This window comes from Prionailurus viverrinus, chromosome B1, assembly GCF_022837055.1.
Source record: "Prionailurus viverrinus isolate Anna chromosome B1, UM_Priviv_1.0, whole genome shotgun sequence".
Classification (NCBI taxonomy): domain Eukaryota; kingdom Metazoa; phylum Chordata; class Mammalia; order Carnivora; family Felidae; genus Prionailurus; species Prionailurus viverrinus.
This window is the reverse complement of record NC_062564.1, coordinates 48,846,677-48,860,618: the sequence shown is the minus strand read 5'-3', so window position 1 is coordinate 48,860,618 and position 13,942 is coordinate 48,846,677. Positions and strand designations below refer to the sequence as shown.

Here is a 13,942-nt window from a genome sequence, read left to right as displayed (position 1 = left end):
GTCAGCATTTGGGTGCTTCCATTTTGGCTATGGTGAACAGCATCCGAGTTCTTCCACTGACCACCTCTTGCGGTGTGATTATCTCCATTTTACAGGTGCAACACTGAGGCCAGAGCAGTGGGGACTCCAATCCCATCTTGTACCCACCCCCTCTCCGTCCAGCGCGTCAGGGTTTCTCTCAGGCCAGAGTCACTGGTTGATGCCAGAGAGAGAAGAAGGTGTTAGATCCTCACTTAAGCCAGGGAGAGCCCAAGAGCCCTCTACTCGTGGGAGGCCTGCGTGCTCACCTTTTACAGCTCTGTGAAGTGTGAGGAACCCAGGCACACACACCTGTGTCAGGGATGCACAACCCTAAGCCCCCTTCTGTGGCCTGCTCAGGTTCTAAAGCGAGAAGGGCCATGTGGCATCCAGCAGAAGCTCTGCCGTGCCAGCAACTGGACCCTCTACTGGGGAAGCAGGTCTGAGCCTCAGCCCACAGCAAAGCCCTGGCCTGCCCTCCTTCTGATGTCCAGGGGAAACCAGACCACATCCTCTGAAGCCATGGGCCCTTCCCGCTCTGCAGTCCTGTCCACGATGAGGCTCGGTCTGTGGTGGCTCCTTCTGAGCCCAGCAGGTGAGTGGGTGTAATCACTAGGACATCATGTCGCACCTGTAGGCTCCCGTGCCGCATGGGGGAGACTCCTGCAGGTGGGCTCCCGGCAGCTGCCAGTGCTGCAGGGGACTTGAGTAGCTCCTCCCACAGCGGGAAGGTGGCGGGGCACTCGCGGCTTTCATGCTGGGAGCTGTGGGACCTCGAGCCTCCCGAAGGTCAGCGTTCCTCATCTGCAAAATGCCCCTCGTTCTGCGAACTGCCCCAGGCTGTCGTGAGGACCACGTGAGATGCAAGTCTGGGACGAGACCCTGGGATACAGTGGGCACTCAGTACACGGCAACTGCTGTTACTGATGTGCTTTTCTGGATTTCAGCGCAGCATTCTTGGCTTGCTCGGGCGGGGGAACCTTGAAGAGTGAGGCTGTGTGCAGAGCGCGGTGAAAACAAACACGAGCGATTCCATCCACAATTTTGGGACACTTTGCCTGGCTGATAAGAAGGAGCAAATGCCAGTGGTTGGAGCAAAAATGGGGGAGATGCCTGAAGTAGCAGAGGATTTTGTGGTTAGCATTAGCGGTTCGTTGACTGGTGCGTGGGAATGAAAGGCTCGCTGTGATGGGTGAAGCCCTTCTCCCTGCAGCTCACTCCATGCCAACCAGGTGTCTCCCCCATATCGCTGTCCCTGGGGGCTCCTCAGTTCTAGGCTGCATGTTGTCTGTAGGTCTGACTTCTTCTCCATTCCTCCGTCTCTGCCTCCCTGTCCAGCACTTATTTCCATGCCTTCTTATCTAATAGTCACAGCGTAACTGACATTTCTTTCAGTTTATTTATTTACTTGAGGAGGCAGGGCAGAGAAGGAGAGAGAGAGACAGAGAGAGAGAATCCCAAGCAGGCTCTGTGCTCTCATTGCAAAGCCCAACGTGGGGCTCACTCCCGCAAAGTGGGAGATCATGACCTGAGCTGAAATCAAGAGTCAGAGGTTTAACCATCTGAGCCACCTGGGCGCCCCTTTGGGCTCCCGGCCATGTGCTGGTTGCTTTGTTAAGTTCTACTTTATTATGTTGAATCCTCAAAACAATGTTTTGAGCCCAGCTCTGGATAGAGTCCCCATTTTGCAGATGAGGAAACTGAGGTTCAGTGGTTCTGATTTGATGGGGGAGGGAGCCAAGCACCCACCACCATGGGCTCCTGGAGACCCCACTCTTCCTTCCTGTCTCAGGGTCAGCACAGCGAGCCTCCCGTACCCAAGCCGAGGACCGACTCTTCAAACACCTCTTTAGGGGCTACAACCGCTGGGCACGGCCAGTGCCCAACACCTCAGACGTGGTGATCGTGCGCTTTGGGCTGTCCATTGCCCAGCTCATCGATGTGGTGCGCCTGTCCCCCATACTTCTCCCTCTTGGGATCAGACCCCAGACCACAGGTCCCTTTCCCGGGGTCCTTCCTCCCTACCCCCCACTCTCCCAGCCCCACACCCCCTCCTGAGAGGGCAGTGATTGGCAGCTGTGGGTTTTCTAAGTGCCCTGCTTGTTCCACTGGACACAAAGTCAGAGGACCCAAGTGGCCCGTGTGATCTTGAAGAATCTGAGTAAGGGTGGCAGTATCGGGAGGGAATGGTAAATTGGGCTGGGCTTGGGGTGTCGCATAAGAGGTTCCTCTGGTGAGTAGGGGGCCTGCATCGTCCCACCCCACTCTACCCTGTTTTGGGGGACTGGTTCCATCACTGCCTGTTCTTATTCTCTCTACCGGTCAGGATGAGAAGAACCAAATGATGACCACCAACGTCTGGCTAAAGCAGGTGAGATTCTTTCCACTGGTTGGGGCGAGAATAAGGGAGGGAGCCCACGGACCCCAGACCCACCCAGGACTCTCTCACTCTCAGCAGGATTCTGAATTCATGTTTCACCCAAGAGTTACCACTTGGGACATTCCCAAAGCCAGCCAATTGCAGAATGCTCCTCATAGGGGCTGTGCTCTGAGACTCCAAGTCCAGTACCTGAGAATGTCACCTACAAGAACCCAGTCACCCCCTTTCTGGGAATGGGCATTTCCTACGTCCTGGCTATTGTTTGGAGATCAGTTTATTGAGTTGTCACTGAAAACCCAAAGGAGGTTTTATTCTGCCCCTTTTACAGCTGAGGAAAGCCTGAAGCTGAGTGCAACTCAGCTAGAAAAGGGGGGCCCAGGTGTGCTCAACTCGGAACCACAGGCTCCTTCTGCGGGAGAATGCTGGGTGTTCCACGTCTATGCTGCCTAACAAACTACCCCGAAACTTAATGGCTCAAAGTAACAGTAGTCATATCTCATAGCTTTATGGCCAGGAGTTTGGGTGATGTCTTCTGCTTTGCGTGGCAACTACTGGTGATACTTGGTGCTGTTTAACCTGTGGTCTGCTCTGGAGGGTCTAAGAGCGCTTGACTCATGTCAATTCCTTAGGAGGGGTGTCTGGAAGGCTTGGGAAGGTTCTGGAAGCTGGGTCCACAGGGCCCTTCTTTCTCTTCAGGCATAGTCAGGGTGTCTCCATGAGTTCTCTCCCGCAGGGGAGTTGGACGCCTCACCTGGTGGTTCAGACACCCCAGAGCCAGGGTCCTCAGAGTCAGGAGATGAAGCTGCTGGCTTCTTATGGTCTGAAAACTGGCCTGCATCCATCCTGGAAAAGAATGTGTGACCCTTTTTGATGTACCGTCCTTGGGGGCAGAACTTGGGGGGCACAGGCTTTATTAGAGCCTGAATATATTCCTTTCCTCTTCACCCCCTCGCGCTCTGCCTGGCCCCTCCCCAGGCCCCGAAGTGGAGATGGTGAGAGCACATGAGAAAGAGGACCTAGCCTTCTGTCTACTTTCCCCCCATACTCCGTCTTTCTGCCCCATTGGTAACTTAACCATCTCCTATCTCAGAGGCTCGTACCCAGAAAACCACAAGAATCAGAATTTTGATTGGCATTTCCATTTTGAGTCTTTTGAATGACTGCCTTACTTTCTGTAAGTGGCTAGTGGTGTCCTTCCTGCCTCCATAGGCCCTGGGGCGGTATGCTGGCCACTTAATTTATAGTTGAATGCTTAGGTTGGAGGTGTGGAGCAGGCCCCTCTGACAATGTTCACCTTGCGGCTGTCAGGGGCCACACAGCTCATCTTTACAGATGTGCACACTGAGGCCCAGAATAGTAAGAGACTTGGGAAGCCACATAGTCCCGAAGTTCAGGGGGAGACCTAGAACCTGGGCTGCCGTAATTGTCCCCATGAGCCTGTCACCTTGGCTTCGGGGGCTGGGGTGGGAAGCAGAGGAAGGAGCACTGGAGCAGAAGTCAGGCCAACCAGCACCACCTCTGACCAGCCTCAAACCTCACTTTCCTCATCTGTGAAATGGGGATAGTATAAACCGTTGCCTGCATCGGCAACCAATTGCCAATTAATATAACCCATTGGTGTAGATGCCCTCCACGTGTTGGTTGAACCCAAAAGCTAGACAGATGATGGTCTAGGGGCAAGGGGATAGGTTTCTGAAGATCAGTCCCTTTCAAAATTATTCAACGTCCTGAGAAATCCTGACAATTTTACGAACGTTTCAACCTTTCTTATTTTGCAAGTCTGGCTCCTCTGAGCACCTCAGCCTTCCCCTACAGGTGAGCGGTCAATACCACAGCTAGGTCAGTGTCTTCCCAAGCGTGGTTTGGGTACCAACGGCAGTGTTTTGTGAGATGATTTTACTTGCCTCGCTAATCTTTTGGTAATAGTCGTGTATTTATATTCTAGTGGATGTTTTCAAATGCTCTTGGTTTTCTAGTTATGTCAGTGACATAAAATTTCAATATTTATGTAAGTTTAAAAACGGCGAACCAATTTAAAGGAAAATACTAAGCACATGATGAGACAGGTGGTACACATATATTGGAAAAAAATATGAAAATGGGGCTTGGAAGTTTGAGGTTGGGGAACCACTGAGCTAGACGAGTGCTTTTCCCCTCATGCTCCTGCTTCCTGGAAATGCTTGTCTTTCCCTTCTCTCCTTCCTGGATCTCTACCTAGGTGGATGCTTTGTGTAAATGTCACACGACTATCCTTAGAGGGGAAAAGGCATATTCATGAGACCCTTTCCAAGGGTGCATCACAGCGCTATTTTAGTGCAGATGTACAGAAGCAAAATGGCCCCTGGAATGAGGGCAGGCTTGGAGGCCAGGGGAGGCCAGGATTCAAGCACCCTCCATACTTCACTTTCCTCACCCTAACCCACAGGATTACTTGTGAAGATTAGAAAGAACCATCTAGAGGGCCTGCGACAAAAGTGGGTTTCTAAATGGTAGTAGTCATTATTTTAATTATGATAAGCCCTTGGAGGCAAAGGACAGCCTTGTGTGTCGACCCCAGTCATCATCTGTTGGGGGTGGTTGTTTCCTTCAGGTCCAGAAGAGATCTGGGAAGCCCTCCCAGAGACAGGACCAGACAGCTTGAAGGAGGAGGCATTGTTTTCATTGCTCAGAGACACGTTTACTGAGCATTCACCAGGGATGTGGTGCTAGGGAGCCAGAGTGAGAAACAGATGTCCCTGGCTTCATAGAACTCACAGAGGCATTCAATAAACCCATACGCAAATCCACATTGCTCACCACTATGATCATGCCAAAGAGGGAAATTTCAGAGAGCGGGTAATGCTAACCTGGTTTGGGGGGGAAAGATTCACTTGGACCAGCTGCTGGGAGCAAGGCTGCCCTCCCCCCCCCCGCATCCCCTTGTTGCTGGGACTCCCAGGGGGCTCTCTGAAGCACAGTCGGGAAGTCACTGCATAACCTGGCAGGATGTGTTCATCTCTCTGGTCCTCAGTTTCCTTACCTGTTAAAATGGGGAAATACTGCCACGTGCTCAGCATTCCCTGCCCGCCTCTCCCGCTAAGGCTCTTCCCAGACAGAGGGTGTAAAAATACGTAAACTGTGGGGCGCTAATAAATGTTCCTACAAGTGAGTGAGGTGGCTCTCCAGGGTCTTCCTGCTAGGGAGGCAAAATGAGGACTAGGAGCGGGACTAGGGTGACCTATGGTCTTGGTGTGCTTGTACTAGAGTTGGGGCAAAGTTGGGGGATGCTGATCTTAGGCTGGACTTCCAATCCCCAGCTCAGAGCCCTGGCCCAGCCTCCCAGACCTTTCCCTTCTGTGGGGCTAGGAGAGGCGCTTGGGACGTTCCCGCCAGCTGCTGGGGCGTCCCCAGGCTGCCCTAGGTGTGCCCAGGTGGCTCCCTGGGCGGTGCCGGTGATGTGACCCCCTCCCCCCCTCCCATGCACAGGAGTGGAATGATTACAAGCTGCACTGGAACCCGGCCGATTTCGGCAACATCACATCCCTCCGGGTCCCTTCCGAGATGATCTGGATCCCTGACATTGTCCTCTACAACAAGTAGGAAGCCAGGGATCCCGGAGGCCCCTGGGAGGCCCCTGGGGTGGGGGGCGGGTAAAGTGAGGCTCTGCTGGGTTGGACGTGGGCGGTACCTTCTTGTGTCCCTGCTTCCTTGCTTTCCTCTCAACTCCTGCTTTACTCATCCTTACCCCCTTCCCCTTCCTCTTGGTTCCATTATTTCTTTCCTTGTGTTCTCGCACTCAGACACCCAAACTTACTGAGTGAGCATCCACTCTAAATCAGTGCACGGTGCTGTGCTGCGTGGTGGTGGGGGACACAGATTTGCCAACATTGAGTAGTATTTGCAACATGTGGCTGGTGCAGGCTCTGAAAACAGTGGCTAGGAGTTGGCGGTTTGCAGGCTGACAGTACTGCTGGAACAGGTAAGCAGCATCCCCCCGGGGGGGGAAACACCTTCCAGGGAGCAAACTCACTTGGTATGGGTACGTATTATTGACAGTTGTCTTGTATTCAAGACCAAAAAGGAGCCGTCTTTGAGCATAATGACGAGAAGCTAATAAAAGCCAAGTAGTGTCTAAAGACGGCACCAAGAACACCAACACAATTTTTTTTTTAGTGTTTTTAATTTTTATTTATTTCAAGAGATACAGAGAGAGGGATCAGGGGAGGGGCAGAGAGAGAGAGAGAAGGAGAGAGAGAATCCCAAGCATGTTCCGCGCTGTCAGCACAGAGCCCGATGCGGGGCTCGAACTCACCAAGGGTGAGATCATGACCCGAGCCGAAGTCAGATGCTCAGCTGACTGAGCCACCCAGGTGTCTCCACAATTTTTTTTTAAAGAAGGTATAGAAATCTGTACTTCCATTTGTGTGTTTGCTGTCAGGTAATTCTTGATTTAGAAATCAAAACTTAAGGGGCACCTAGGTGGCTCAGTTGGTTGAGCGTCCGACTTGGGCTCAGGTCATGATTTCACGGTTCGTGGGTTCAAGACCCCCGTCAGGCTCTGTGCTGACAGCTCAGAGCCTGCAGCCTGCTTTGGATTCTGTGTCTCCCTCTCTCTCTGCCCCTCCCCCACTTGTGCTCTGTCTCTCTCTCTCTTTCAGAAATGAATACACGTTAAAAAGAAATTAAACAAAAACTGTTCTATAGAAATCAAAACGTAAAAGCTGTTTGGCATTATGCTTGTCTAACAGTGTTTTCTAAAGTGGGGCTCTAAAGGGTGCTAGTTCTCAGAGATATAAATAGGTATGAAAAGTAGTCCTGTGGTCAAATAATTTTCGATAACATTGTATATCGTTAAGTCTCCTGTCCTGGCCCCAGTCTTTTGGAAAATGTTAGGACAAGACAGCACTTTAAATGTTAGAAGTTGCACAGCCAAGAAACCCATGTAGCCTAGGATTTCCCTGTTCATTTGGCCCGAATTTGGAAGAGCTATCTTTAAACAATAAAACAAAGGGGAGACAGATCCACTTTTGGAGTCTTGGTGTCTTCAGATAGGTCAAAGGGGAATGACAATGATTCCTTTATACCACCCATCCCTGGTCAGACCCAAAGCCCTGAACGTCTGTAAACACACATTCAGCACGGATTTCTGGAAGGTCTAACACTGCAGGTGCCTAGTGTTTGCTGTCACTGGACTCATGGACCCCTTTGTGCCCCAGAGCCGCCCCCTCCCGCCCCCCCCGCCCCCCCCCCCCCCCCCCCCCCGCCCCGAGCCAGCACCCAGGATCCTTCGTGCCCAGGATCCTTCATGTCGCTGTTTCTGGCAAAAGTCAGGAGCAAAATCCTACACCTGATGTTTGGGATTGCCAATAAAGCTTTGGCCAGTGTTACTTGATTATAACAGGAAAGTCTTTTGATAGGATGAAAGTTCAAACCAAATTCTTGCAAAGAAAGGTCTCCTCCATGGAGGCCTTCCACTCCAGGGGAAACTGAAGGATCAAGGAAATTGCACTTTTCCTTCCTCAGAATGGGGCACATGTTGCCATCTAGTGGTAATTCTGCGTGGTGACAAAAAAAATGCCTTAAAAAAAATAAAGTTTGCCCTGATATTTGTTACTATCAAAGTTCCCGTTTCCAATCCGTTTTTCCAATCCGTGGTCTGGAATTTCTCCATGGGAAAGAAGGTTGTCTTCCTGTGTGTTCTTCTGGTTCCCTTGACTTATAGGGAATTGGAGGGAGAAGGAAGCCTCCTTAAATGCTGGGGTGTGGAGCCCACCGCACCGCCTGCCCCCTCTACACCCCCAGGGAATCAGGGACTCAGGCTATCAGGAAGCCCCCAGCGAATGGTCACTGTTCTTCCAGTGTTCCCCGAGCCTTTGTGGGTCCTTGGATGCTTAGCCCCATGACATCACAAACATCATCTCTCACCACCCCTTCTTTAAAAAAATATTTTTTAATGTTTATTTATTTTTGAGAGAAAGAGAGAGAGAGAGAGAGCGCGCACCAGCAGGGGAGGGGCAGAGAGAGAGGGAGACACAGAATCCGAAGCAGGCTCCAGGCTCTGAGCTGCCAGCACAGAGCCCGACGTGGGGGGGGGGGGGGGGGCTCGAACCCATGGACCGTGAGATCATGAAAATCAGAAACGCAACCGACTGCGCCACCCAGGCGCCCCTTCTACCACCCCTTCTTATGCCCTGCCCCCCAAACCTGAGCACACACTGAGTTCTGTCTTTCCCCTCTTCTTCCTCTGTTCCCAGCCCAGGCTCTGCTGGTAGGCTCTTCACCCCATCTCTCTGCCAATCCCACTACTTTCAGGGTGACCCTGCTCACTTGGGGAGGTCCTCCCACCCCCACCTCCACCCCCGCCCCCAATGTGTCTTGGGGAGCACTTGGACTGCCCTTGGAGTGCTGCTGCTAAACTGCCTCCCTTGTGGTGTAGGTGTGCAGGGCTGCCTCTGGTTTCCTTGAGGTTCCTGAAGGGCAGGCCCGTGTCCCACATCCCATCCCCCCACAGCTCCCGTGTGGCCCCTAGTGGATGAGGCCCAGGTAGAAACGCACAGTAAATGGATGGAGTCAAGGAGGTATCTCTCTACACCAGCAGAGGTGCTGGGTCTCTTCTGAGCAAGGAGCTAAGGATCCCAGGTGGAGAAGGCAAGACCCCAGATAAGGGCTTTGCTGACCATCTGCTGGGGGGAGGAAATATACACAATCACTCTAACATATTAAATGAATACCAGCAGGCAATGAGACTATATGCCCCATGGGTTTATTAACATGTAAAAAATTATATACACAATCTGTATGTCAGTCAAACATATATGATGTACATGACATCAGAATGTTAATGTGGTTATTTAAAAAATTCTCTTTTTAGATGTTTACTTATCTCGAGAAAGAGAGACAGTGCACGCATGTGTTCGTGTGCTCTTGCACACTTGCAGGGGAGAGGCAGAGAGAGGGAAAGAGAGGGAGAGAGAGAATCCCACGAAGGCTCCATGCTGTCAGCTCAGAGCCCAACACGGGGCTCGATCTCAGGAACTGTGAGATCGTGACCTGAGCCAAGATCGAGAGTGGGACGCTTAACCGACTGAGCTACCCAGGCATCCCTAAAATTCTTGGTATTTTCCTATATTCCTCAAAATTCATACTTTTGTAATTAAAAAGACAGCGTTTGAAAGACACTCCTTCAGGTTGCTCTGAATATGCGCGGAAGAGTCTCGCACGCTTGCGTAAATCCCTGCAACTTGTCCAGGTCCGGCTTTGTTCTTGGGGTCCCCTGCTGTTGGCTGTCTGGAGCAGCCTGGCTTGGGCAGGCAGGCTGTGCCAGGTCCTCCAGCTCCTCTCCTGTCTCCAGTGCAGATGGGGAGTTTGCGGTGACCCACATGACCAAGGCTCACCTCTTCTCCACGGGCACTGTGCACTGGGTGCCCCCGGCCATCTACAAGAGCTCCTGCAGCATCGACGTCACCTTCTTCCCCTTCGACCAGCAGAACTGCAAGATGAAGTTTGGCTCCTGGACGTACGACAAGGCCAAGATCGACCTGGAGCAGACAGAGCAGACGGTGGACCTGAAGGACTACTGGGAGAGCGGCGAGTGGGCCATCATCAATGCCACGGGCACCTACAACACCAAGAAGTACGACTGCTGCGCCGAGATCTACCCCGACGTCACCTACTACTTCGTCATCCGGCGCCTGCCCCTCTTCTACACCATCAACCTCATCATCCCCTGCCTGCTCATCTCCTGCCTCACGGTGCTTGTCTTCTACCTGCCCTCCGACTGTGGCGAGAAGATCACGCTCTGCATCTCCGTGCTGCTCTCGCTCACCGTCTTCCTCCTGCTCATCACGGACATCATCCCCTCCACCTCCCTGGTCATCCCGCTCATCGGCGAGTACCTGCTCTTCACCATGATCTTCGTCACGCTCTCCATCGTCATCACGGTCTTTGTACTAAATGTCCACCACCGCTCCCCCCGCACCCACACTATGCCCCACTGGGTGCGGGTGGCCTTTCTGGGCTGTGTGCCCCGGTGGCTTCTGATGAACCGGCCTGTGCCCCCCCTGGAGCCCCGTGACCCCCCAGATCTGAAGCCCAGCTCCTCTCATTACTGGCTAGAGACCAACGTGGATGCGGAGGAGAGAGAGGAGGAAAAGGAGGAGGAAGACAGATGGGGGTGGGCAGCTCACTTATCCCCCTCCATGGGTGTCCTCCGTGGCCACAGTGGTCTACATCAGGGGGCCTCAGGGCCCAGGGTGGAGGTCCAGTTGCAGGAGGGCGGGCTTCTGCTGTCACCTCGCATACAGAAGGCACTTGAAGGTGTGCACTATATTGCTGATCACCTGCGATCTGAGGATGCTGACTCTTCGGTGAGTGGGGGCCGGGAGAGGGGCTCTTCCCCTTGGTGATTCCACCAGCCTGGTAGGGAACCACCTCATCCCAAGGTGTCAGTTTGGGCCACCTGGTCTCCTTCATGAGGACCCACTTCCCTCAGTGTGGCCGTTGGGAGTCTGGACTAAACTGATAAAGAACTTCTAGCTAGCAGCTATTAAGACACTAATTGGCAGGTGGCAGAACAGCAGCCAAGGATGCTCTGGTTAAGGCTCACTGGGGGACAGCAGGCCAGAGAAGGAGGGTCCTCAGATGCTGAAATTCCCCGTGCCATCCTCACGCCAGCCTTTATCACCATTACCCTATAGGTGGTGAGGCAAGGGGGCAGAGGGAGGTGGAGGGACTATCATCAGGAGACGATAAATCAGATAAATCAGGCTGCTGCTTTGTCAGCCTTCTTCCTCTGTCCTGATGGGTTTCCTCCCAGTTCTCTTTGTGGGCTCTGGGCATTTTGTGGAATTCACTATTCACCCACAAACCCTGAGGAACCTGGGTTGTACCAGGTGGGTTCCTCGTCTTGGTCCCTGCTGTGCCCAGTATTATTAGGTCAGCAGGCCACTGCGCAGAATCACAGATTTCTTATCAACCTAGGGAAGGATGAAAGGCCGGGAGGTTATTAGTGGGTGGCCTTGTTGAGTAGATAAGGAAAATTAATCATTAATCTAGGAGCAGGTAGGAATCCAGAACTGTTTGCTTGGTCTTTGAGCACAAATTCCACATAGCCCCGCCCCCCCATGGCCCCACCCCTTTCCCTGGGCCACACTACCCTTTCTTACCTCCTCCTCTCCAACTCCTGCAGTGGATGGGGGAATTGGGTGGGAGGTGATGTCGGGGCAGCAAAGTCTTCACCATTTTGTAACTGCTGAGTGTTGACTTTAAATCACTGTAGGCCCCTGAGAAGACCCATGCCCCTTGGTGGTTGTAGAACCTCTAGCCTCCCTTAGCTGGAACTTGAGAGTCTATGGGAAGGCTCTGGGGTGAGGTCACAGGGGTGGGATAGGACAGGGATCACTAGGAGAGGCTTGTTTGAGTCTTGAGACAACATTAGCTCCCCAAGGTCTCGGTGGGGCCCCTGTTGCCCCCAGTGTCATCACTACAGGGCTGTGAATGGGTGGGACACTTCCCCTCTCCCAAGGCCTGACCTCTGTCACAGTGAGTCCTTTTCTACCTGCAGGTGAAGGAAGACTGGAAGTATGTGGCCATGGTCATTGATAGGATATTCCTCTGGTTGTTTATCATCGTCTGCTTCCTGGGGACCATTGGACTCTTTCTCCCTCCATTCCTGGCTGGAATGATCTGATTTCCTCTTCCTTGTTTTGGCCCAAAGGCGGCACTGCTTGACCATCTTTAACCGCTGTCCCCTCTAGAGAACACCTTTGGGGTCAACACCATCTGCCTGCAGGTGCCTCTCTGTGGAGTCCCTACACTGGCCTAATCATCAAAGACTCCTTGGGTCAATTCACTTGACGTTACTGTATTATGTGCTGAGAATCTGCTGGGCACAGAGCCCTGCTTTGGATGCTGACGAGCTAGGAAATAAGGAACTTGCTTTGAAGAAGATTACAATATGGTGGTGACGGTGCGAATCCACATAAGATTCTCTGGCAGGGGCCAGGAAGACACTAACAGGAGGTCCAAGCAGAGTGATCCAGCGGGGAGAGGCACAGACCTCAAAGGATGGGTGCATGGGGAAGAGGGGAGAGGGTGCTTCTGGGGGTGGAAAGGCTGTGAACAGCACTTTGGATTCAGGAATGAGCACGAAGTGTCTAGGAGAACAGGCAGGCTGAGATGGGGCTCCGGGGTGGGAGCAGTGGGAGGAGCTTGGAAAGGCAGGTTAGGGTGTCTTTGAACCATGTAGAAAAACAAGTTCACATTCTGATCCTGCAGGTCTAACAGTAGGATGGTAAAGACTCTTCTGGAAGGAGAGAAAGGGGGAAGCGGGGCCACAGGTGGCGGTATAGGTTAGGGCCTCTAGGTGGTGGAGGGATGTGTGGTTGGATGCAGGTAGCTGGGCCATCCCACCTTCCTGGAAGCTCATTGGAACCCCTGGCTTCTCCTCACCTTTAGCCACACCCCCTGCTACAAACTGGCTCAGCACCAGCGGCCCCAAGACGTTTGGCAGCGCTGAGAGTCCCTGTCTTCGGGGTTGCCATCTGGCCTTGAATGCATATTAACAAACAAGGAAGCTATCCTGAGCCATTCTTGACTAACTCAAGCTCGCAGCTTGCTCCCCCCAACCCTCTACAGGACACGTGGTGCTCGACGCTCGGGACCTTTGCTCCCAGTGACTGACGGGAACGAGCTGGATCGCTCTGCACCTCGAGACTGCTGTGTAAAGGCAGAAGCTGCAGGCCTGCTTCCCTTTCCCAGCCTGGCCTCCTGGTCCTTCCCGAAGCCCCACAGTGGCTTCTGAGCTGCTCTGTTCAGCCATGGAACCCTCACACCTTGGGATCCGGCAATCTGCACCCCTCGGCCACATGCTGGAACCTGAAAGAGCTCCTGCCCCAGGATCAGGCCTCACCCCTGCCTGTCCAGCCCCTGGAGGGCAGAACCTCAGCCGCTGACGGATGCAGACGGACACTGGGCTCTCCAGACAGCCTGGGGACCCCGGAGAGGAGGCCGAGCAGGGCGAACTTCCAGCTTCCCTTTGGGCTCTGGGGTACCCTCCTTCCAAACCCCCACTCACCTCTCCCTGACAGACACAGAGGAAATCTGCAATGCCTCGGCCCAGCCCCCCACTCCTCAGTTCTTCCCAAGACTTGGTGACGCATCTGGTTTCTGGCTCCTCTTAGCTCCCGTGGGGGCAGCCTCCCAGCCTCCCTCTCCTCCCTCCTGGCTCTCCCAGACCCGATCTCCTGTGCCGTGATGTTCCCTCATGCTAGCCCATCTCCCATCCACCTTGCATGTGAGTAAAGAGATGAAATATGAGGCTGAGGCCGCTGCTCTTTCAGCTGTGGGACCCCCTCCTCAGCACCCGCAGGACCACCCACGCCCCGCTGGAGCCCCAGCTGGGAGACTGTCATCGGTGGTCCTCGTGTGGCCCTGGAGGGGGCTGCCCTGGGTCCCCACTGGAAAGTCACCCTTCGGTCAGGTGCAGGGGTGAAGGGGCTGGAGCATGCACCTGACCCCATGCCCTGGCGTCACCATGCACCCCTCCGTGCTGCAGCCCAGTATTGG

General features: G+C 53.4%; 1 protein-coding gene across 1 annotated transcript; it reads left to right on the top strand.

The window, feature by feature from the left end:
• The first annotated feature begins 504 nt into the window (after positions 1 to 504).
• Positions 505 to 12,065, top strand: CHRNA2 (cholinergic receptor nicotinic alpha 2 subunit). The gene is made up of 6 exons (XM_047856408.1): positions 505 to 613; positions 1,811 to 1,962; positions 2,345 to 2,389; positions 5,864 to 5,973; positions 9,729 to 10,743; positions 11,940 to 12,065. The coding sequence occupies exons 1-6, from the start codon at positions 505 to 507 to the stop codon at positions 12,063 to 12,065; spliced, it is 1,557 nt and encodes a 518-aa protein (XP_047712364.1).
• Positions 12,066 to 13,942: the final 1,877 nt, after the last annotated feature.